At 44.9% G+C, this 25,151-nt stretch overlaps 1 protein-coding gene across 1 annotated transcript in view; it reads left to right on the forward strand.

Moving 5' to 3' along the window:
- Window positions 1-1,609: 1,609 nt before the first annotated feature.
- Window positions 1,610-25,151, forward strand: part of PACS1 (phosphofurin acidic cluster sorting protein 1) — an 86,832-nt gene continuing 63,290 nt past the window's right edge. Inside the window, exon 1 of the mRNA XM_015419634.1 lies at window positions 1,610-1,644. Within this exon, the coding sequence (XP_015275120.1) occupies window positions 1,610-1,644 (35 nt within the window). The remainder of the gene's footprint in view (window positions 1,645-25,151) is intronic.

The raw sequence follows: 25,151 nt of genomic DNA on the forward strand, positions 1-25,151 counted from the left end.
TGGGGATCCCTGGTTTAAAGGCAGCCACACTACAATGCTGACCTGCTGGGAATCTGTGCTTAGGGGAGCAGGAAGCTCCTCAGTTGTCGCACTGTAGGGTGAGTGGAAATCTCCTAGCTGTTTACTCTGTTTGCTGCAATTCCTCTCCCCAAACATGTTCAGTATCTAAGTTGGATGATGTGATCCCTGCTTGGGGTTCCGGCAGAAGGAGGAGGAGGAGGATATTGGATTTATAGCCTGCCCTTCATTACCCAAAGGAGTCTCAGAGCGGCTTACAATCTCCTTTCCCTTTCCCTCCTAACAACAGACACCCTGTGAGGTAGGTGGTGCTGAGAGAGCTCTCTCGAGAACTGCTCTTGAGGGAACAGCTCTAAGAAAACGTCTGACTGACCCAAAGTCACCCAGTTGGCTGCACATGGAGGAGGAAGAGATTGGATTTAAACCTCACTCCGAGTCTCACAGTGGCTTACAATCTCCTTCCTTTCCTCTCCCCACAACAGACACCCTGTGAGGTAGGTGGGGCTGAGAGAGCTCTTTTGAGAACTGTTTTTGCGGGAGCAGCTCTGAGTGAACTTGTGACTGACCCAAGGTCACTCAGCTGGCTGCACGTGGAGGATGAAGAGGAAGAAGAGATTGGATTTAAACCTCGCCCTTCACTCTGAGTCTCAGAGCGGTTTACAATCTCCTTCCTTTCCTCCCCCCACAACAGACACCCTGTGAGTTAGGTAGGGCTGAGAGAGCTCTTTCGAGAACTGCAGGAGCAGCTCTGAGAGAACTTTTGACTGACCAAAGGTCACACCAGCAGCTGCATGTGGAGAAGTGGGGGAATCAAACCCGGTTCTCCCAGATTTGAGTCCGTGCTCTTAACCACTACACCAAACTGGCTCTCAATGGGTTTTCTCCACCGTGCATGTGGATAAACTGGCTTCCTTTTCTTCTCTTGGCACCTGTAATGGTCACCAGGGAGCAATCTCGATTTCATTTGTACTCGTCAAACACCTAACTGTTTGATTTTTTTTTGTTCTCATTCCTGGAAGAGGTAGTATTTTAGACTTGCACGTACAGCATGGCTTTCTACCTTTTCCTTTGTGGCTATTAACGTTTCAGTATAATAGACCCGATGTGAAAACAGATGGAAGGCTACCTGTGCGCGTTGCCTCCTGTCTCAACCCGTGCCCCATTTTATTTATTTTAATTTTTTTTGCCACTTCTGTCCTTCCCCACAAACCCAGTACAGGTCTCTGACTGTTGGGTGCTTCGCTGCCCGGGCGAGGTGTCTTTGTTTCTACAGCAGGTTAAACTGCCAGTTTTTACATGCGGCTTTAGGGGATGAATGCAATCTCCAGGTACCGGAAGTCAAGAGTATTCAGCTACTTCCCTGTAGTCAGCATATGAGGTGTGTGGTGATCATCCAGAAACTGCTATTGCTTAATCGTTCATGGGACCTTTGCCATTGATGTGTGGTGCGTACAAAGCAATCCACTTGAACTCTGAAGAGCTTAACAGGAGGATGGTTGAATGGCGGTCCCGGAGCTGTTCCTCGGAGAAATGATTCGCTCGGGAGTGTGCCCCGATGAGCGCCTTGGTAAAGCTGAAGATGGGAGGTACCATGTCCCGGATGAGGAGTCTGTACTTATACAATGGGTAAAGTTCTCTCTGTCTTTGTGCATGTTTGCCTTGTTGAATGTTAACTGTCTCAGTCTGCTAGAAGTGGGGGATATTCTTATGCACGTGTGTCCTTCCCAGTTCCTCTCCCCCCAGATAGAAAGTAATGTCCTACCCAGCTGACTCTCAAATGGGCATGACATCCAACCTGGTCAAACGTCCTCTTATCTAGGAAGAGGAGGGGCAGGTCTTCGGTCTACAAGCCAGGGCCTCCTTCCGTTTTACTACCAGCAGAATGCAATGCCCGACCGAGGGCCTTGGGACCTTGTGCCATGCTGCTATAGAAACTCTTTGTGAGGCAAGCTGATGGAAGATAGTAGTGTTTCCTCCTGCGTATTGCTACTTAGGCTAAGTCTCCTGGCTTTCCTTTTCACTCCAGTGCAAGTGCACTTCTTGACGCGTACCTGTCCTGCTTCAGAAAGCAGAATGTGGTCAAATTAGAACGGTTAAGTTCTGTTTGCCCCATTTGCCTCGATCCTTAATATCTTAGATCCTGCCTTCTCTGTATTTGGTATCTTTCCTTTGCAAGCAGTGTCTTCTGAGCTGCTATTGGTTGCCTTCATCTGTTCTCTGGCAGTAGTATTCCAGAACTTGTATGAACGTGGGGTCATCCCGTTGTTCATTCGCCAGTGTAAAATATGCCTGTCATGTACAGGCGGTGCTCTTCTGCTGTGTACGCAGGACAAACCGGGGCCCTAGACCTCGCTGTTTGTTTTGGGGTTTTTTAATTCCCCTGCCTCCGTTAATCGCATCTGGAGACATGGGCTCTAGTCCATGAAAGCTTTACTCTGGAATACAGTTTTCGTTGGTCTTCTTAGGTGCCACAGGACTCCTGTTTGTTATTACTGGCTGAATGAAATGTGATTTGATTTCTAAAATGGCCGCATGACGTTTTCATGCTAATAGAATCCTGCTGACTTGTATCAGTTCAAAGCACCAGGGGCAGGTAACCTGATTCTGTGCAGATCCAGTGCAGGGAGAGAATAATGAAGAGTTTATGTAATTAACAAGAAACAGGTGGTGGCTTAAACTCCTCTGCGCTCTTGTAATGCCATTTCAAAGAGAGAATACTTTGGCATGATGGATGGGGCTCCTGGTCTAGCTGAATGCTGTATTTGAGACCAAGGAAGGAAGAGAAGTTATGCATACTGAGGGTATTTTTTAGCCTGCTTTCCACCCTTCTTCAAAGGGTGTTATGAGGATCATTCTGTTTTTATCCTATGAACAGCCCTGTAATGTAGGTTAGACTAAGAGAGCACACCTGACCTAAGACCACTTGGCGATCTTTGTGTTGAAGTGTGAATTTAAACCCAGGTCCCCTTTGTCTAAGCCCCAGCACTAACCACTGTGAAGAAGAAGAAGAGATTGGATTTATACCCCGCCCTTCCCTCAGAGTCTCAGAGCAGTTTACCAACTCCTTTCCCTTCCCCTCCCCGCAACAGACACCCTGTGAGGTAGGTGGGGCTGAGAGAGCTCTTTCGAGAACTGCTCTTTCGAGGACAGCTGTTGTCTGAACTATGGCTTACCAAAGGTCATCCAGCAGCTGCAAGTGGAGGAGTGGGGAATCAAACCCAGTTCTCCCAGATTAGAGTCCACACACTTAACCACTACACCAAACTGGCTCTGTGCAACTCTGGTTGCTATAAAGTGCAGAAAAGAACATAAGAGCCCTGCTGGATCAGACCAGTGGTCCCTCTAGTTCAGTATCCTGTCTTACACAGTGGCTACCCAGTTCTTCTGGAGGACCAGCAACAGGGCAGAAACCGAGGCCTTCCCCTCATAAGAACATAAGAAGAGTCCTGTTGGATCAGACCAGTGGTCCCTCTAGTCCAGCATCCTGTCTCACGCAGTGGCCTCAACCAGTTCCTCTGGAGGGCCAACAAAACAGGGCACAAAGACCGAGGCCTTCCCCTCATAAGAACATCAGAAGAGCCCTGCTGGATCAGACCAGTGAGGGTGTATCTAGTCCAGCATCCTGTCTCACACAGTGGCCAGCCAGTTCCTCTGCAGGGCCCACAACAAGGGCACAGAGGCTGAGGCCTTCCCCTGATGTTGCCTCCTAGCTCTGGGATTCAGTGGCTGTCTGCCTCTGAACGTGGATATTCCCTTCAGTCACCCTGGCTAGCAGCCCCTGATAGACCTATCCTCTATGAATCCGTCTAATCCCGTTTTAAAGCTGTCTGTGACTGTGGCCATCACTACATCCTCTGGCAGTGAATTCCACATTTTAAACACACTCTGTGACGTGATGTGGCAGTCTAATAGCAGTGCAAGCTAGGCCCGCACTTGACATGGCCATGCGCGTACCATTCCCTGTAGCTTGCAATTTTAACTTTTTGGAAATCGATCTGGAAGATAACGTAAGTCCGTCTAAGCTTCCCATCTGCAAATCAGCCTATACGGCCCATGCCCCAGTGCACTACAGGTGGAAACACGTTTTGCTCCAGTAAGATTCTTGCAGGATTGTAGCTCTTGTTTTGTTAGATTCGTCCTTGAATTGGGCAAATATCTTCTTTTGTTCTGCTGCTTTTTTGGCAGTCAGATGATGGGGATTCATCTGTAAGCACCGGGTGGTTAACTGTGCAGTGGTAGACATTTCTGTCTTAAGTGACAACCTTAACATGTTCATGGTTTTACATTCATGCAGCAAAAGTAAAGGGTTCTTTAAAAGTGTCGTGCTGAACATTATCAATCCTCCTTTGACCCTCTTATGTACAGCATCACCTTTGAGAAGCGGGAAGCCTGTCAACGTCACTGCTTTTCTTAATAGCAGCTTCTGCTGCTGTTTATACAGAGGGCAATCTCTGTCCTTCATGTAAAGCAGAGTTCTCTGCAACTCTTGCTCATTTCGTCCGCCTGCCCTATTTTCCGTGGCTGCCAGCAGCCGTGGATGTTGAGAGACAGGATTCGCTTCTGATCTCAGAACCTGCAAGTCTGAACAAACCTCCTGTTCAGTATCCTGGTCTGTGAATTTCCTGATTGCCGACTCTGGGCATGCTGTGACTTGGCTTAGCGTGGCTAATTGACTGCGTTTTAGCTTGGAATGTAGTCCGTGCTTAGCAGGAAGCCGAAGGGTCCTTGAAATGACCTTGGGTGGCTGCGGCTATTTAACGTGGCAGTCATGTTTTACTTTGGCTACGATAGTCCAGTTTGCATGAGAGAGAATAGGCGATCTCTTGTTGAGTTGTCTGTGTGAGCTGGGAGTTAAGTTGTTGTAACCAGTGTGAAAGAAGGGGGGGGGTGTCCCCCTGGCAATGCTCCCTCTAAGTTGTGGAGTCTTGTGAGCAAAAATTCTACTTTGTGAGCGACTGACATTAAAGTTGTGAGCGAGCGATTTGGCTGCTGCATAAATCAGTTTGCTTTGGAGCCGTCCTCCCTGAGCTGAGACAAGAAAGTGTCAGCCGGAGGCTAAAAAACTGTGAGCCAGGTCACACTAACTCAGCTTGGAGGGAACACTGGCCACTGGGTTGGGGGTGTAGGGTTTCTAGATCCAGGTTGGGAAAATCCTGGAGATACAAGGATGGAGCCCGGGGAGGACAGGGACCTCAGTGGGGAACAATGCCATAGAGTCCACCCTCCAAAGCATCCATTTCCTCCAGGGGAACTGATCTCTGTAGTCTGGAGATGAGCGATAATTCTGGGGGATCCGCAGGTCCCACCTGGAGGCTGGCTTCCCTAGGGGGAACAAGGAAAAATTAAGTGCAACTTGTAAAGAGCCAGTTAGGTGTAGTGGTTAGGAGCACGGACTCTGATCTGGGAGCACCGGATTTGATTCCACATGCAGCTGCTGATGTGACCTTGGGTCAGTCACAAGTTCTCTCAGAGCTGTTCCGTCAAGAGCAGTTCTCAAAAGAGCTCTCTCAGCCCCACCTACCTCACAGGGTGTCCGTTGTGGGGAGGGGAAGGGAAAGGAGATCGTAAGCCGCTCTGAGACTCCTGCAAGTAGTGAAGGGTGGGATATAAATCCAATCTCCTCTTCTTCTTCTAAATCACTCTAAATCACACATACGGAATGTATAAAATTCCAAAGTAACTGTTTTTTTTCAGAGAGACAACATCCATTCAGCTTCACAGTAACTTACCTCCTGACCTGGTTATTACAGCAAAGGAGGAAAAAAAGAGTGACTGAGGTTTTTTTTGGTGAAACCCTCCGCACCCTTAATAGTAGCTCTACTGTTAGTATCTTTTTGAGAAAATACATGAGGAATGAGATATCAAAATGACAGTGCTTAGCGCACATATGGATTCGTGCCCCATATGATAATTTCATGGAAACCCCCCCCCTCCCAGTTGGGAACCACTCATCTAAGGAACTTAGGAAACATGTCACTTTGCAGCTTTTTTACTTGCAGGGCTGGGAAAATGTGTAAAATTTTGTGCACCTGTGTGACTAGGCACCTGCTGTTTACTGCCACCTCCATGTTCTTTATCTGTGAGCAGCAGCCAAGACTTAGATGTGAACAATGCTCCCTCGACACTAACTCAGCTTAGAGGGAACACTGGATGTGAACATGTTGGATGCTTAACTTCTTGCCGTCTGGCCTTTAAAATGGGCAGCACAGGAAACTCCTAATGCAAATGTGATGGTACATGACACTGCAGGATAGAAACAAGGATTCAGGTGTGAAGAGCTTGAATGTTACACTTCTCTCATTTTTGCCGGGTGCTAATGGAGTTGAGGGTAACTTCCAGAAATACAGAGCTATTAATAAGCGGCAACGTGCTTTTTGTGTCCGTGTGGGCCAGCCTAAAGCCACCTTGAACCATGAGGAAAGGGGAGGGCATAAATGTTTTAATAAATAAAGTCCAGTGTTTGTTGGGTGTGACTAAACAAAAAAGTGCTTTTTGGGGGGGGGGGGAGAGGAGCCCAATTCTTTCTTTCCTTGTAGCTTGAGAAAGAGAAGGAGCAGCAAAATGGGTTTGCTGTTCCATGGCACGATGGGTGAATTCATTTAAAATTCTGACGGTGTGTTGCTGTTGCTGTTTCAGTGTAAAACGACTCGAGGGGAAATGTGGCCGATGTGTCATGTTTGAGCCAGGCCCTTTTGAACTTTCCCCCAAGTAAATGCACTCAAGTGGGAAACTCTGCCTTTACGAGTTCACTCATTGTCTTGTGAAACAAGTGAACTCGTTTGCATCCTCCCGGCACTCTCAGGGTATTCCCCTTTGTAGGCCTGTTTTCAAATGATGAAACGGGTTTCAGTGAGAGTGTTAAGTACGGGCGCTTTTCTCCTGTTGATTAAAGTAGAGAGGATTTAGAAGTGCTTCATTTTGGCAAAAGCGTGGCAACAGGTCTGCTATGTACACAGTGTTCACAGTCTCCTTAAGAGGGTTGTTTATTTATTTAAAACATTTCTGTGCCACCTTCCCACCCAAGCAGAGTTCCCAAGGCAGCGAACATAAAAACATTAAAAACATTTCAACAGGTAAAAACAACATTTAGAATGATAAAATAATTCAGTAAAAACCCATAAACGCCAGAACCAGGGAAGAGGGCAACTGTTATTGGGGGTATGCCAAATGAAACAATATATGTATTTATTTACTTTTTAATATCTCACTTTTTTACGTCATTCTCCTTCATTTTATCCTCACACAACAGCCCCAGGTTAGGCTGAGAGTGTGTGACTGGCCCAAGGTCACCCAACAAGCTTCTATAGCACAAGTGGGGATTCAAACCTGGATTTCCCAGATCCTAGTCGGATGCTTTAACCACTACTCCATAAAGTCTTGGAACCGTGCTGTGGCTTCACATATCCCCTCGCCCCAGGGATGCCCCTGGAAGCATCCTCCACATCTTCAGTTATAATCAGACTGTACTCTCTTTAGGGCAGGGGTGTCAAACATTAGGCCCGGGGGCCAGAACTGGCACATCCAGCCCACAAGCAACTGATGCAAGGGAATAAGTGCTGGGGGGAGGGGCGGAGTGGGCGGAGCTACTCTATTTTGGCTTGCCTGCGGCAGTCAAGTACCTGCCCAGCACTGCACTGCTGCCTCTCCAGTCCACCTCTGTGGGTTTTCCTCCGCACCCCCCTCCCAGCCTATCGGGCCTTGCAGTGAGGCTACACCAACTCGGAGCTTACCATCTGCTCTCCTTTATACAGTTTCTATTTCCAGTACCTGGCATTACCTTTTATGGAACACATGGCCCGGCCAAAGTGACATTTATGTCAGATCCAGCCCTCGTAACAAAAGAGTTTGACACCTCTGCTTTAGGGCACGGAATGACCTATCATGATGCTCTTATCAAGTGTTGGGGGTGGGCTGTGGCTCAGAGGTAGAGCATCTGCTTGGTGAGCAGGAGTTCCCAGGTTCAATCTCTGGGCATCTCCAGCTAAAAAAGAAACTGAGTTAGTAGGTATGTAAAAGATCTGTACTTTAGATCCTTGAGAGCCACTGCCAGTCTGAGTAGACAGTGCTGACAATATAAGGTAGTTTCTTGTGTTACGATCGTACTATATAAATTATAGTTTTGATCAAGAGAGCCAGTTTGGTGTAGTGGTTAAGTGCACAGACTCTCATCTGGGAGAACTGGGTTTGATTCCCCACTCCTCCACTTGCACCTGGCTGGATGACCTTGGGCAAGCCGTAGTTCTGATAAGAGCTGTTCTTGAAAAAGAGCAGTTTCTGTCAAGAGCTCTCTCAGCCCCACCTACCTCACAGGGTGTCTGTTGTGGGAAGGGGAAGGGAAAGGAGTTTGTAAGCCGCTCTGAGACTCCCTTGGGTAGTGAAGGGCGGGGTATAAATCCAATCTCTTCTTCTCCTTCTTCTAGTGGGATTCTGGAAATTTACTATCAGTGAGCTGGCATCTTGCCATACATTACAGCATTGTTTAATAATACCTCATGAAAGTCAGGGTTTCCAGAATGACAGTCTTGGTTATGAGGGAGGCTAGAAACACATAGCTCCATGAGTGAGGCGGGCTCTCCAAAGCCCAGGAGTTGTTTTTCTGTTGTAGTGGTGGTGGTTCTGTATTTCCCAAAGGTGTGCATGTCCACAGCTGAGTGAGTCCAGGCCTTTTCATCTCAAATTGGTAATCTCACAGCTACGATCCCATCCAAACTAAGCACTCGGGTATGTGGTTAGGAACTTGAAATGAAACAGAGCAAGACTCTTTTAGCTGTGGAACACACATCCTCTTTTTTAAAAAATATATTTATTGGATTTTTATACTTAATAGACACACATACATAAACCACAACAAACTTCCATTTTCTCAATACACATCACATTGACCAAACAATTTGGTTGTACATAGTCAAATTTTGTATTCTCTCTATTCTTATACTAACCAACTATAATTTCACATTGCGTCACTCATGATCCTCATCACTTATTCTTCTGATCAACATAATTATCAGTGACCATGTCTGCTTCCCTACCATTACTCCTTTTTCTTATCTATATATCAAGATAACTTTTAATAAATTCATTCAAATTTTTAAAACACACAATCGGCTGGGATATTCACATCTTATTTTCAACATCATAATTACTATCTATCACCGTAACCATGGGACTCTTTAAAAACTCCCAGACAAAAATACTATTCCAAAAATAATTTATAAAACAAAGTAATAAACCTACTAATCCTAAGCAAGTTTAATCATCATATTACTACTAATACTACTCTTGCCAACAATAGATTTCATTTTCACTCAAGTTTATAATGATGTGGCAAAGACAAAACTACACATACAAAACTATACTCTTAGATACCCCTACATATAACAACTCTCCTATCACACCACCACTATTTTAAACATTACAGCCCTCTTTAGAGATTCCAGTCAACATTAAAGTTACTGCCTTTCACTCTAATCCCGAACAAAAGTACCATCACAAAAATAAATTATATAACAATATAACAAACATATTAATCTTAAAACATTTAATCATAATCCTACAGATATTACTACCATTGTCATCGATAAATTTCTTTTCCAGTTACTTTATGGTAAAATTATCAAAACAAAATTACAAACACAAAGTTTTATTCTTACAGAGAACCCCACACATAACAAATTTCCTATCACACCACCACTAATTAATCCAGTACGACCATCTTTTAGGATTCAGAGCAACAGTATAATTTACTCATTACTACCATTGCCAGCAATACATTTCATTTCCAGTTAATTTATGGTAAAGTTATCAAAGCAAAATTACAAATACAAAATTTTATTCTTACAAAAGCCCATAATATAACAAATTTCCTATCATACCACCACTAATTAATTCAGTACACACATCCTCAGGAGACATGGAACAGTGAGAGGAAATGTTCCTGGCTGTGGGCAGGGGAAAAGGAAGAGATGGGGAACACCACCATCTGAGGAATTTCACCAGTTTGCAAGAACAACACATACAACTTAACTGTTTTGAAAGTAAATATTCCATAATGACCCAGGGCATAGCAATTGGTGTTCAGTAGCTACTCTTCCGTCTGCCATGCTGAATGCTGCTACTGAGAAGATCCAAACTCCTTGCAATCCTGCTAATTTTAAATCGTAAGTGCATCTTTGGGTCAGTCACAAGCTCTGGCACAGCTGTCCTTGAAAAAGAGCAGTTTGTGTCAGAGTTCTCTCAGCCCCACCCACCTCACAGGGTGTCTGTTGTGGGGAGGGGAAGGGAAAGGAGTTTGTAAGCCGCTCTGAGACTCCAAGTGAAGGGCGGGGTATAAATCCAATCTCTTCTTCTTCTTCTTCTTCTAATCAAAAGAAAGGTTTGACTTAACAAAAATGGGCATTTCGGGCCAAGGTAAATTCAAACATTAATTTCCCCCAAAAAGCTTATAGAAGAAGAAGAGACTTATACCCCGCCCTTCACTCGGAGTCTCAGAGTGGCTTACAAACTCCTTTCACTTTCCCTCCCCACAACAGACGCCCTGTGAGGTAGGTGGGACTGAGAGAGCGCTGAGAGAACAGCTCTGACAGAACTATGGCTTGCCCAAGGTCATCCAGCAGCTGCAAGTGGAGGAATGGGGAATCAAACCCAGTTCTCCCAGATTAGAGTCTGCGCACTTAGCCACTACACCAAGCTAGCTCTTGGTGTATTTCTAGGTGCATTATAGGATTTCTAGGTGCAACCATCACACAGTTGCTTACCCAACAGTATGTAAATATTAAGTGTACAAATGAATCAACAGTAGATATTTAAATACCATTTATGGCCAAATACTTTGACCTTGACTATAATGTGTTTGGAATAATTCTAATATGTATAGAAAGTCCCCTTAAAACCTTTGTTTGATTGAAAACCCTGATCCTTTATCTCTGAATACATACAAATTCAGAAGTCTATTTAGGTGGGTAGCCATGTTGGTCTGAAGCAACAGAACAAAATTTGAGTTCAGTGGAACTTTTAAGACCAACAAAGTTTTATTCAAAGTATAAACTTTTGTGCGCGCACACACTTCTTCAGATACATTGAAGTAGACATTACCAGTCCATACATATAGGTACTGTTTGGTCCTTCCATCTGTTAAAGCATCTTCATTATGTTGTATGCTAGTTTGTGACTCACCCTCTACCTATATGTATGGACTGGTAACTTCCATTTCAGTGTATCTGAAGAAGTGTTGCATGCACATGAAAGCTTATACCTTGAATAAAACTTTGTTCGTCTTAAAGGTGCCACTGAACTCGAATTAAATTCAGAAGTCGTAACGGGTAAGCTTTTAAACCTTTTTCTTGGCTGCTAGAGTTAATGCAGCTATTAAAATGGCTTCTGCTTCAAGAATCCATTTCTGCTGCTGCATTCAAAGCATTTCGTAGTTTACAAGATAATTGGACTGTAATTTTTTCCCATTTAATTACAGTCTTTCTGTACTCTTACCAATCAACATTTTCTCCTCGTTATTCTAATGCTTCCTTTAACACTAGAGGAACGCTGTGTGTGGGTGTTTCTCTGGGGTGGAGGAGGGATCTTTCTTCCAATCAGTCTATTTTATGGTGGCTTTTTTAAAAAAAGAGAGACTTGTGAAAGATGCTACTTCTGTGCTATTCAGGAAAGCTTTTCACTTTTACCTTTGGGGGTTTCCTGTGAGGACAGCCAGCATAAAGATGCGAAAGAGAGAAGGGCCCTGTCATTTTGTGGCAAGGGAATGAGAGCTTCTATTCTCCTCGAATTGTCTCTGCAGTTACTTTTCTTCTGTCGATTTAGCAATTTGCAGCTTTCCTGTTGTGTCAGAGAGCTCTTCCTGCACTTGCATGAAAAGAGAGCGATTATGTGGAACAGCCGACTTGGCTTGCATAAGCCAAGCAGCAGCTATCGGTCTGGTTTTTAGAACCTTCATTCCGGGCTGTGGGTTAGACCTAGCTCAAAGTTTCTGTTTTCAGTAGAGCTCTTACGTAAGCAGCGGCACAAGAAAAAGTCTATGGTAGCCTCTTGTACTAGGAGCCAGCGTTCCCTCTAAGCTGAGTTAGTGTGAGCTAGCTCACTGTTTTTTAGCCTCCAGCTCACACGTTTTTGTCCTAGCTCAGGAAGGATGGCTCCAGAGCAAACTAATTTATGCAGCCAAATTACTTGCTCACAACTTTAATGCCAGCAGCTCACAAAGCAGAATTTTTGCTCACAAGACTCCACAGCTTAGAGGGAATATTGCTAGGAGCTAGGCTGAAGTCTGGTAGCACTTTAGAGACCCAACAAGATTTTTAGGATGCAAGCTTCCAAGAGTCAACGTTCCATTCGTCAGTATCTGGTGCTTTGCTGTTGTCGTCGTCATCAAGTCACATCTGTATTACGTCGATCTCCCAGGGTTTTCAAGGCAAGAGATGTTCAGAGGTGGTTTGCCATTGCCTGCCTCCACCTCACAACCCTGGTATCCCTTGGTGGTCTCCCTTCCAAATACTAGCCAGGGCCAACCCTGCTTAGCTTCCATGATGTGACAAGATCGGGCTAGCCTCGGCTATCCAGGTCAGGGCAGTATCTGGTGCTACTGGACTTGAATCTAGCTCTTCTCCTGCAGACCAACGCAGCTACCCTCTTGCACCGTTAGACTTACTGTATCCCCATTTCGCTTCTGCTCATGCAAGATCTTGTGCAACCCATTTCTGAGCCCTGTAATATATCGGAAGGGAAGCGTTAGGTGTTGAGCAAGATTCCCAGGTGTGCTTTGCTGGATCTATGTCCCTTATCTGTGGAATCTTAATTTGCGTCCAGTCTACAGAATTTGTAAGGTGGGACAAGCTGTCCAAAAGCTTAGCCTTCAAGAATGGAAATCTACATTAGCACCACCAAATCAAAGCCTGGATCCTGGAAACAGACACATAAACAGCAAGCTGTACAGAGACATAGAGACTGATTTGCTGTTACCTGGGGGGAAAGTTGCTTCATCCAGATATACGAACCTTTTAAACATCCGAATTGTCTTCTTATTTCTGGTATTCTGCCTCTTTCACATAAATCAAGCTTAGCTTTTTTTTAAAGCATCACTCAAGAATTGATATTGGCAGAGCCTGCTGATTTTAGGTATTCACTGGTTTCGGGAATTGAGGCTGGAAGAAGTTCATGGTGAAACTGAACCTTGGTATCAAGCACGTGCAGACAGAAAAATGCTTTCCTGATTAGTCTCTTCAGAAATACCTAAGGCTGTCAACATATGTTCACAAAGTGTACATAGTAAGAATTAGAAGGGAAATGACAGATTTATGTATTAATAACTCAAGCAGTTTTCAAGGAGTTAGATACATTCACTTGTGAATATGGGGAGGTTTTTCAAAGTATCCTATTTTAAATAGTTGCTGTAGATTTTCTGGGTTGTCTGGCCGTGGTCTTGGCATTGTAGGACCTGACGTTTCGCCAGTGGCTGTGACTGGCATCCTCAGAGGTATAACACAGAAAGATTGAGCACTCTCTGTGTCAAGGTGAGAAGAAAAATGTTAGGCAGATAATTTATATCTACTCGAGAAGGTGGGGTAGGGCTGAGTCATTATCTTGTAGGAGTCCCCCAGGCTATGAACATGCTAATGGAGAAGCTTTCCTGAGGAGGTTCTTTTGTATATGGATTGTTTCCTGAGGAGGTTTCCTGTTTCCTGAGGAGGTTCTTTTGTATGTGGATTTTATCCAGTTTTGGTCCTCATACACCTCCCTCAGTGCCAGGAAAAATACTTCTCTAAAGTATTTTTGGTGTGTATCCAAGTATCCTTTTTTTTAACTAATTGCAGAAAGGTATGCCAGGTTTTGCTGGGTGGGTACAAAAAGGAAATGACAGATAAGGATGCATTCGCTCAACCATTGCTTTCATGGACCTCGACAGCCACTGCCATTTGGAGTAGCCATTAATGTACCATGTGGACCAGTCTTCTGACTGGCAGTGAAGCAGCTTCGTGCCTTTTTGGAAGGTGGACTGGGAAGCTTTTGGCAGACAGTCAAATGATGGAGACTGTGCATGTTTTCATGAAACTCCTACTGATTGTATTTCCCCCCCATGGAATATGGAACGAACCCAGGGGAAGGCTGACCTCCACCTGCCCGGCCCTCTCTAGAATGCTCTGCCTCAGGGCTTGCAGGGCTGTAGCTCACTGGAAGAACCTTTTCTTGGCATGGAGAAGATCTCAGGTTCAGTTCCTGGCATTTGCCAACGATTATAAATATTAACACCTACGGCAAGGGACTGGCCCTCTATTGAAACTGAGCCACATTACCGTGGGAAGCCGGAGTACCGCTGTACGGAGAGATTGATAACATGTCTGATAGCCCGCCATCTAAAATTTTGTAAGAACGACCATCACAATGAGCACTTTAATTGTTATTTGTTGTATGATTGTTTTAACTGTTTTATACATTTTATTGTGACTTGGCATATGGTGCCAAATTACGTGAGCCACCCTGAGCCTGTTTGCGGGGAGGGCGGGATATAAATCAGTGTTCCCTCTAAGCTGCGTTACTGTGAGCTAGCTCACAGTTTTTTAGCCTCTGGCTCACACATTTTTGTCTCCGCTCAGGAAGGATGGCTCCAGAGCAAACCAATTTATGCAGCAACCAAATCGCTCGCTCACAACTTTGACGCCAGTAGCTCGCAAAGTAGAGTTTTTGCTCACAAGACTCCACAGCTTAGAGGGAACATTGATATAAATCCAATAAATAAATAAATAGATATCTTCAGGTAAAAGGGTGAGATGAGAGGTGATGTGAAAAACCTGTAGCATGAGACCCCGGAGACCTTCTGCCAGTCTGACCTTGATGGACCGGTAGTCTTGATTCAGTATAAGGCAGTTTCATGTGTTCAAGTAAACCTCAAGGCTTTCCTGTTGTGGGAAGTTACTGCATTAACTTGCCATCCTGAAGGCAGAAGAGAATGCTACTTAGGCAACACAACGGCAACCTTTGGCTACGTTTTGATCCAAGATCCCCAGCCACGAGACAGAGGATATACTCACACTGAGATGCACAATTCTGCTTTCAGGAGAACCGGTTAGCATTTTTATATCTGCCACTCTGGCAAATGCAAAATTCACTTTAAACCTGTTAGCAGAATAACAATTTCTGCGAAGGCAAGCTCTTGCCTGTAATCTTTCCGCAGCGCTTAATCCACTGTTCTCAAAGGCCAGATACCGATAAGAATTCCCTCCCCCCCCCCCCACCTACTACAAGAGGAATTTGTTACCATCTGCGGCTCCAGCTTTTCAGATTGCAATGAAAAATGAAACTATTTGGAGGCAGGGTTATGTAAATGGATAAACAGAAATAATCTAGAGGTTGTAGCAGAGTGTCAAAGGAAGAAGCAGCAGTGACAATGTCTTTTATTTCCCTTTGCCGTAAGGAATTTTTAAAAAAACAGTTTACAAATGTGATTGTTCACCACACACAGGGGAAAGTGCAGCCCCTGAGGTAGAGCATTTTACAGATTTCGGGACAGGCAGAGGACAGGCTTCCCCTGGGCTTATTATGACTTTGTGTTCAGCTATCTTGTTTTGGCAGTGGTCAGCTTCATTGAACCCTAACTGACAGGGAGCAGTCCACAGGGCCAAATGAAAAGTTGATGCTGTTGCAAAAATTGCTTCTGCCAAAGTCTCTTGCCTCTCAGGCGCTTTGCCGTGTAGTTCTACCCAGCTTCCGAATGTCCAGATGTGTTTCTCTCTGAGTTATAAAGAGGGGATCACCAAAAGTGAAGGTCTGCAGCACAAGCTTTCGTTGAACTGAAAAACCTATCCCGAAGAAGGCTAGTTTCTGTTTACCGTTTCATGCCAGAAACATGGTGGCATCAAGGAATCTCCTGCCTCGAATTCAGTCCTATGCCTGGCTAACCCATCCACCAGGATGTATGAGCAGAATTTGTGAAATTTGAGTTAAGCTGACGACTCTCAAGCTTGTTAGATCGCCTCTGGGATCCCCACCTTTTTAGAGGCCGTGGGCACCTTTGGAATTCTGACATGGTGTGGTGGGTGCAACTACAAAATGGCTGCTGGAGGAAGCGGCACGAACCACAAAATGGCTGCTACAGGAGACAGAGCCAACCACACCCAGGAAGCCCGAGTGCAGGGGAGAAGAGGGGTAATTTAAAAAATAAGCTGGGAAAGAGAAGTGAGATGGAATAAAACCAGCACTGTGGTGGAAGCTGCAGCCGAATCAATACTACTTTAATCTTCACAGTCGGATCAGAAGCCCTGCTGGGCCGGAACCCCACCTTGGCCCCACCCACTTTCTAAAAACAGCTGGTGGGTGCCAAGAAAAGTGTTGACCGGACTGTAGAGCCCATGGGCACCATGCTGGGGACTCCTGAGTTACATGATGATTGGGCTATTCCAGTCTCCTCCGAATCAATCTGTGCCTGGTTCCTTCCTCCTCCTAGGGATTCTTTTCTGAGCTCCCAGTTGTGCATAGTTCTCTCCTTTCTATGACTCCTCCTTTGTTCTCCAGGCTGTCTCTATAGACACCGTCTCATGGATCATAATTATGTTCTGTTCCTATGGATCATTTATCCTAGTGTAATCGTCCTGCATGCCCCCCCCCCCCAATTCTGGTTCTTTTCATGTGGCTGGATTCTAACAGGTGCATGAAGGCAGGATTAGCAGGTCCTCTGTAGGACAGTCAGAGCTCAGTAATAAAAGCATCTTTCTCGTACCTGGTTCTCAATTCCATGTGTTCCTAGTGTCTTTGGTTCCCTTTCCAGTTTTAGTCAAAGCTTACAGGTCTTATCTTGGTACATTTGGGGGGCATTAGAGGAAGACATCCTGTTCTTGAGATGTGCTGGCTGAGTGCAAAGACAAGGCAAAGAATTCTTAGGACCAGAGGCACTTAGTACTAAATCTTCCTTTGTTTTGCCTGTCTGGTGTCATTTTTACATGCTGTTGGCGCTTCTAAGCGCTTAGCAGCCAGCAGCCCAGAGAAATTTCCTGCACATTGCTTCAGCTTGGCTGGGCACATCAAGTGACAACTCGGACGTAAATGCAGAAATCCACCCTCATCACCCGCTGATCTTCAGAGCTGCTGTGCGTTATGTGACTCTAATTCTTTATGCCTTGAGAGCTATATTCTATTTTTGCTTCGGTTGTCTTCCACGAAGGGCACTTAACACACATGTTTTTTAAACTACTATGGAATGACGGGGTTGCAATCCTCTGCTATACCAGAATGTCTCGGATTTGTTCGTTTCCACTGTTGCCTGAGCAGATTTTTCTTACTAAAGTGGCAGTCAAACCAGAAATGAAAGCTCTGCACTCCAGGAGTTTCCTTAGTGGTTTTTATAATACAAGACAAATCTACAAAAATTACTATTTTTTTTTTTTACCAGCCTGACTGGAGACATGAGTGCTAATGATTTATAGCATAGAGGAAAAAGATTTCCCTGGCTAGTCACCCGAAGATAATTTTTACTGGCCCCTGTTTACAAGCCTGTGGGAAGTACCAGTAGAGGAGTGTGTATGTGCTAGGGTGCTGTGAGGGTGGGGGACAATTCGGAAAACCTCACCCTCTCCAAAATAATAAACAGTGGCTCCTTAAGAACATGTTTTTATTTATTTATTTTGGATTTATATCCCGCCCTTCCAAACGGCTCAGGGCGGCTAACATACGGCTAGTGCCAGGTTAAATAGATAAAATACAATAAAACAGCGTTCAACATCCACAATAAAATCCCATAAACAATATTTAAGGTGCTCTGATGTTATCCTATATATAGATCCCCCAAGATGGGCAGTAATCCCAATTCGACGGCCAGCTTTATTAAGTAGCGAGGACTCCAGCGATGATGTTCTACCCGCTTCCGCCAGGCGACGCATACCCCCCATAGTAGGGGTAAATGGTGGAACAGTACCAGGGTGGTGGAATAGTGGTGGCGGTGGCTCCTACTCAAAAGCCTGGCGGAAGAGCTCCGTCTTGCAGGCCCTGCGGAACTGCACAAGGTCCTGCAGGGCCTGGATCTCCCCCGGGAGCTCGTTCCACCAGGTAGGAGCCACCAGGTAGGGGCAAACTTAACGTCTCGGGGGGCCTGAAACTTCCAGGAGGTGGAGACTCCCCGATCATAGTGCTCCCTTTCAAAAGTGTGTGTGTGTGGGGGGGGGAGGTAGCTCAGTGGTCACGTTTTTTCTGAAAGCTCTGCAAGTTCTGAGTTTAAAACATGCAAGGAAGAATGCAGCTTTGTGTGCAAAAGGCAGGATTGGTAAAGGTTTTGTTGTCTGCCTTTGATCAAAGACCAGGTGCGTGGTGGAGTGCAGTACAGAAAGACCCTTTGGCATACAAGATGAAGACTGATGCTACTGATTGGCATTCTGTAGAGTAAGGCCCTGGTTTTTTCAATATATTCAATATAATACATATGAAATCCATAAATGGGGTTTCTTTTAGCTTTATTGGCCAGGATTAAAAAAGCTGCTATAATGGTGCCCAGTCTGATGGATTCTGAGTTCTCCCTTAAAAATACTAGCCAGGGCCGGCCCTGCTTAGCTTCCAACATCTGCTGAGATCAGGCTAGCCTGGGTGATTCAGGTCAGGGCGCCCCTCCCCGTTGCAAACTGCTTTCGAACACTTCTAGTTTCTAAACCTATTTGCTGTGGCTTAACCTAGCAGTTTGAAAGCAAGAAATTGCAAGTAGATAAATAGGTACCGCTTTGGTGGGAAGGTAACAGCGTTCCGTGCGCCTCGGCGTCTAGTCATGCCGGCCACATGACCACAGAAATGTCTTTGGACAGCGCTGGCTCTTCGGCTTTGAAACGGAGATGAGCACCACATCCCTAGAGTCAGGTTTGACTGGCTTTTCAAGCAAGGGAAACCTTTACCTTTACCTAAGGAGGGGGAGAAAGCAGCCGCCATCTTCCTGTGCTGTTCTTGGAAGTCATTTTTTTTAAATTGAGCTTACCTCTTAAAAGAAACATTCAAAGCAACTTGCACACTCCCCGACAGCATAATTAAAAAGTGGAAAACAAAAAACCTGATTAAAAAATGCCAAATCAAGGATAAGCAAAAAAACAACCCCTGCAGTAATATTAATCAATGGCAAAAGCGGACAAGCAACTTCTCACATGTCAGTGAATAAGTAAGCGAGGTGGTGGTTTTCATTGGACAAAGGGGGGGGGGGCTGTTGCAGCAAAGACCCCTTTTCAAAATGCCAGCTTCAGGTCTGATGTTGCTTGGTCAAACACATCCATCTCTGCCCTGTAGGGTTCACAATCCATGACTGACGAAACAAAGAATGTTTTTGTACCATGAGCTTTCCTGCAACTGAGTCTTTGATTTATTCTTGAACCCTATCAGAGAATCCAAGCTTTGGTACCAAGGGACTATAACTGATAAATCTCAGTCTGCGTCTGCTAAAGCTTAAATATCATTTGACGAAATTCTTTGCTTAGGCATTTCCGTTCGCTTTAATTACTTTCAGAGGATCCGGAAATAGTAATTGCTTCCAGAGGATCTGAAAATGGGTGCCAGGTTTTACTGCAAGCTTTTTCTTTAGGTAAACGGAAAATGTTTTTCTTGGGACCCACACGAGATCCCATGTTGAGGAAGAAAACGACCAGTGTGGAATGTTTGCTGTGAAATCCTGTTTACATTTGCTGAGCAGATTAAAGGCATTCCTTGCTTTGTTCATTCCCCTCCTGCAGCTGACAAAAGGTCGAAGTATTCTGTTTGCATCCTTTACCTCTAAGGTTACAGTTGACATCAGACAGTGTGCATTTGGAGTTGGATAAATGGCATAGAACTTAGTATTCTGAGAATCTTTTGTTTTTTAAAGCAAATTTCTACCATCAGGGTTTCAGTGAAAAGTTTAGGGAGTTGATGGCCGTATCTGATGCAGGTCCAGAAGACAGAGGAAGATTGAGCAAGACATCCAGAGAGCAGTGGGGATGGGCATGAACCAGCTGACAAAAGTTCATTACGACTTTTGTCCAGTTCGTGGTTCAAGAAGCTGGAGCTGAAGAACTGGTTCGTGAAGCTGAAGATGCTGGAACTGAGGAACTGCCACCAACTTCTACGAATTTTGATGCAGTTTGTGAAGAGCAGGAAATCTCTGCTTTCTGCCCTTCATGAAAAACGGAGCCATTTAAACCCCTGTTTTCTGCTCCCCACGAAAGCTTGGGGCCATTTAAACAAAAGAGTGCTGGTCCCTGCTGCTCAGCTGTTTGGAAACCCCTGCTTTCTGGTCCCTGCGAAAAGCTGCGAGGAGCAGAAAGGGTGTGTGTGTTAAACTTCAAATGGCTCACAAACCGACACAAACTGGTTCGGTTTGCAAACCGGCATATCGGCTCATGGTTCGGTTTGTGGTTCAGCCATGAACCAAACTGCAAAAATGTTGTTTGTGTCTGTCCCTAGAGAGCAGTAGGATGTGAACTGGGACTTACTTTTGGAAAAGAAACACTCATAAGAACATAAGAGAAGCCAATGCTGGATCAGGCCAAATGGCCCATCCAGTCCAACACTCCGGGAGAAACAAATGTTGGGACCACTTTGTGATGGACAAAGTAGCAGATAAATACGAGTCCCACACACAGGGGTATGCGGGGTCCCATTCCAGATTCATTCGAAAATGGTGTCCTCTCATAACATATTTTACAGAAAACGATGTATTACCAGCACATACTGGCTATGCAGAATGGCTACATCTATGACAATTTTTTATGGTCTGAGCACTCTCATAAAATACTATTGAGGTCTTTCTAATATATATATGGATTTATTATACTTTATTATTATAGCAATTTTAGAATACTTGGAAAATCACAAGAAAGTGTCAAGGATATGGTCATATGAAGATCCTGCTGACAAGTTAATAGATGGCATTGTGATATATGTATCCGCACTTACAGTTTGTATGAATGTGTATACAGCAATCTTGAGTTATAATGGGTTTATTTATGTATACTTGACTTATCTTTTAATAAAATTTTTTTTAAAAAGTAATATCTGCAAATGTCTTTGTGGCTGCGTCCTGTTTTACACAGTGGCCAGCGAGTTCCTCTGGAGGTCCAACAACAGGGTACCGTTGTCTCCTGGCTCTGGGATTCAGAGGCTGGCTGCTTCTGTTGATAAATACTGTGTTGGAAGCCATGTGATGCAAGGAGGAGTTCACTCCCTTGTTTAAAATCAAGAGGCACTTTGTGTGGTTTCAGAGCATATCGATCATTTCTGCTGTCATTAGCTTTCTCAGCTCGATAATGCCACGTTACCCGTTACATAACCTGACGGGGGCCATTTTTTACTCATCCAAATCTATAGTCTTATTGAGTGTATAGAATTTTAAATGCATATGGGGGGGGGAACACTCAGTAAAATTCTGAAGTAAGACAGTAGCTTAAGCTGTCAAGGGTTACTATTAAAAGAAAAGGCCGTCATTAATTTTGACTCCATAAATAAACGCGTTAAAGTCCCTTTAGGGTTATTTTGAGGCAGCTTTTAAAGGAAGAAAGCCATATTGAAGTTCCACTCTCCGTACAGTTTTGCCTGGGAGGAAAGAACCTATGCGTTTGTGGGCCCCTCTGGTAGCAGAGCCCTCAACAGTCCTGTGTCTTGGCATGTCCCGAACTCCACTGATACACTGAGGAAATTTCAATTAGTTATTAAAGATTTTGTGGATTAAGCCGATTAATGCTTTTAGGCCTTGAAGATACCTAAAAGTAATTGACTTCCTACACCCAAGGGAAAGGCTTGTTGTTGGCCAACTTACACTTGACCTTTTTCTTAATTTGAGTGAAAGCTTCAGGGACTAAAGTATTAACTTTTAGGTGGAGCTGCTGAGATTACGTAGTTGAATTTTCTCCTGTTCAGCAGAGAAGAATGTATTGTTGAGTTACAACTGACTCAACGGTGACCCCATCCACAGGGCGTTCCAGGCAAGATATGAACAGACATGGTTTGCTGTTGCCTTTCCCTGTGTAGCGACTTCAGTATTCCTCGATGGTTTCCCATCCGAGTATTAACTGTGGCCAACCCTGCTTAGTTTACAAGTTCTGATCACCTCAGGCTGAGCTGGGCTATTCAGGCTGCTCTTCAGTAGAGATGGAGATACATAAAAGCATATGAAGTTGGCTTATACTGAGACTAATAATTGGCCTTTCTGTCTGCTCTGACAGACGGGCAGCAGCTCTCCAGGGTATTAAGAACGTCAGAAGAGCCTTGCTGGATCAGGCCAGTAGTCCGTCTAGTCCAGCATCCTGTCTCACACAGTGGCCTCAACCAGTTCCTCTGGATGGCCAAGAACAGGGCAGAGAGGCCGAGGCCTTCCCCTGATAAGAACATCAGAAGAGCCCTGCTGGATCAGACCAGTGAGGGTCCATCTAGTCCAGCATCCTGTCTCACACAGTGGCCTCAACCAGTTCCTCTGGATGGCCAAGAACAGGGCAGAGAGGCCGAGGCCTTCCCCTGATAAGAACATCAGAAGAGCCCTGCTGGATCAGACCAGTGAGGGTCCATCTAGTCCAGCATCCTGTCTCACACAGTGGCCTCAACCAGTTCCTCTGGATGGCCGAGAACAGGACAGAGAGGCTGAGGCCTTCCCCTGATGTTGCCTTCTGGTTTGGGGATTTAGAGGATTAATGCCTCTGAATGTGGTGGTTCCCCTCGGCCACCATGTCTAGTAGCCATTGATAGACTTTATCCTCCATGAATCTATCTAATCCCCTTTTAAAGCTGTTTATTCCTGTAACCCTCATTACATCTTGTGGCAGTGAATTCCACATTTTTGTCACTCTCTGTGTAAAGTAGTATTTCCTTTTGTCTGCCCTGAACCTACTGCCCCTCAGCTTCATCGGATGCCCTCAAGTTTTGGTATTTTGGGAGAGGGAGAAAAAAAATTCTGTGTGTCAACTCTCTCCATCCCATACATAATTGTATAAGCAGAGGAAAAGTCTTTCCCAACACGTGCTACCTGAGATCCTTTTCCTGGAAACACGTGGACTGAACTTGGGACCTTCTCCACACACATTTATTTATTTATTAAAAGCTGATGCTCCACCACTGAGCCCTAGCCTCTCCGAGTGAAGTTGATCTTACTGACACTAGGACTGTTCAGCTAGCAGGAAACAAACACGCTGGCTTTGTACAACAGCTGAAGAATCTGTGTACTGAATGAGCATTGATAATATTTTTCTCAGGGAAAGTCTGACCAAGGCACTTGAACCTTAAGATCCAGGAATTCAGGACAGAGAAACAGAAGGGTACTTAACAGGGAGGTAAACTGCAGGAGGGAATAAAGAGCAGAATGATAAATTCAGACCAAAATAGTGTAGCTATTTCTTTTAGAGCATCTTCCTGCAAGTCTAATTTTTAAATACATTTTTCTGCTGTTTTGATGTCACATGCATGGACCTTAGTAATTGCTTGTCACAGATGAGGGAGTGACTCAGGCCACTTCACCAGGCATTGTGACCTGGATGTTTGACAATCTTAGAACAATAGTTGAGTTTACACGAGAGAAGTGAGCAATAACTACCTGAATTGCAAAGAATGTGGGGAAAAAACCCAGTTGGGTTTGCCGTCTTGGAGCTGTGCAAGTTCTTACATGTTCTGCTACCTTGGAAGCATTTTCCAGACGGGTCAGTTTGTCTCCTCCTGTCCTTGAGCCAGTAAAACAGCAGGGAGAATGGAAATGTGCCCTTATTTGCACAGAGAACGCTGATGCTTTTCTGTGTAAGGTTCTCTGGGAAGAATCCGCTGCTCATCTCTTCTCTTGCCTATGTATCCATTATCTCGGAAAGAAGAAAGGCACTGCCTTGTCTGTGGCCCTGACTCCTTGCCTCTTGAGTTACTAGCCACTAGATTTGAAAAGCTAGTATCTTGATGGGAAATGGCCAGAGAGCTCAAATCTGGTTAAGATTTAAGCTACGGGAAGTTTAAACCTGGTGCCGCTCAGTGTGATGAAGTTTATCTTGCTACGGAGCAGCATTTTGTCTTTTGACCTTGTGTCTTATTTCTGCTTTAGAAACCTCGGAGGGCCTTGTGCATGTATCCTTCAGGCCCAAGCCCACCTGTCTTTCTACAAAACTGTAGCATTACATACCTCCAAACCAGGCAGAATTGCCGGGCGGGGAGGGTAAACCCTAAGCATTGGGTTACCTAGATTTTTAATTTGGTAGTCGGTGACTCATTTAAAAACAGCCAAACAACGCCATCCTCAGGTTTAACTCATCGCAACAGTTATTGGCCGGCTTCTAATCTCTCCTTTTTGGATCCAGGTATTTGAGTGGGTGGTGGCAGTTCATTTCCAGGTGGTATTGGGTGATGCAGATACATTTTGATACCATTTCTGGCCAGAGTTTGGCGTAATATTGCCCTTGACACCTTGATGGCCAGAGCGTTATACCTGTACCGAGAAAGAGACTATAAAAATGGGGTTCAACCCCGGTGTTTTCCCTGGCTCTCTCAGTGCTTTTCATACCATTGACCAGGATCCTGTTCCGCACCACTGGGGAAGCCAAGGTTTGGCACAAGGCAAGTGCTATGGTGTTCCACCAGGACTGGTTTTGTTCCCTGAGCTGTTTAACATTTACACGAGATGCTCCAGAGGTCCGGAGTAAAGCACCATCTGTGTGCTGAACTCATCACCAGGCACCATTTCTCCTCTTTGTCCATATCGGAAGCGGTGTGAGAAATGCCGGACAGATGCCTAGAGTTGAAACGGGGTTGGACCAAGGGCTTGAAAAGCAGGTTACAAGCATTTAAATAAACTGCAGTCCAGATAAGATGCAAGTTGTCTTGATAGGTAGTTCAGTGGTGCCAGGAAGTGGTATTAAGCCTATGCAGAATGGGTTACAGTCCCTTCCCAGTACAGTAGGGCAGAATGGGTGCTGTTAGAGAGTGTGTGTGTGTGTGTGTGTTTAGTGCCATAGAATAACTTCCAACTTAATGGTGACCCTATGAATTAATGTCCTCCAAAAATGTCCTTTCATTAATAGCCTTGCCCACCAGGTCTTGCAGACTGAGAGCCGTAGCTTCCTTTATAGAGTCCATCCCTCTCATGTTGGGTCTTCCTCTTTTCCTGCTGCATTCCACTTTCCCTAAGAAGAAGAAGAAGAAGAAGAAGAGGAGGAGGAGGAGGAGGAGGAGGAGGAGGA

This window comes from Gekko japonicus, unplaced genomic scaffold (genome assembly GCF_001447785.1).
Source record: "Gekko japonicus isolate JY-2015 unplaced genomic scaffold, Gekko_japonicus_V1.1 scaffold1188, whole genome shotgun sequence".
Classification (NCBI taxonomy): Eukaryota; Metazoa; Chordata; class Lepidosauria; order Squamata; family Gekkonidae; genus Gekko; species Gekko japonicus.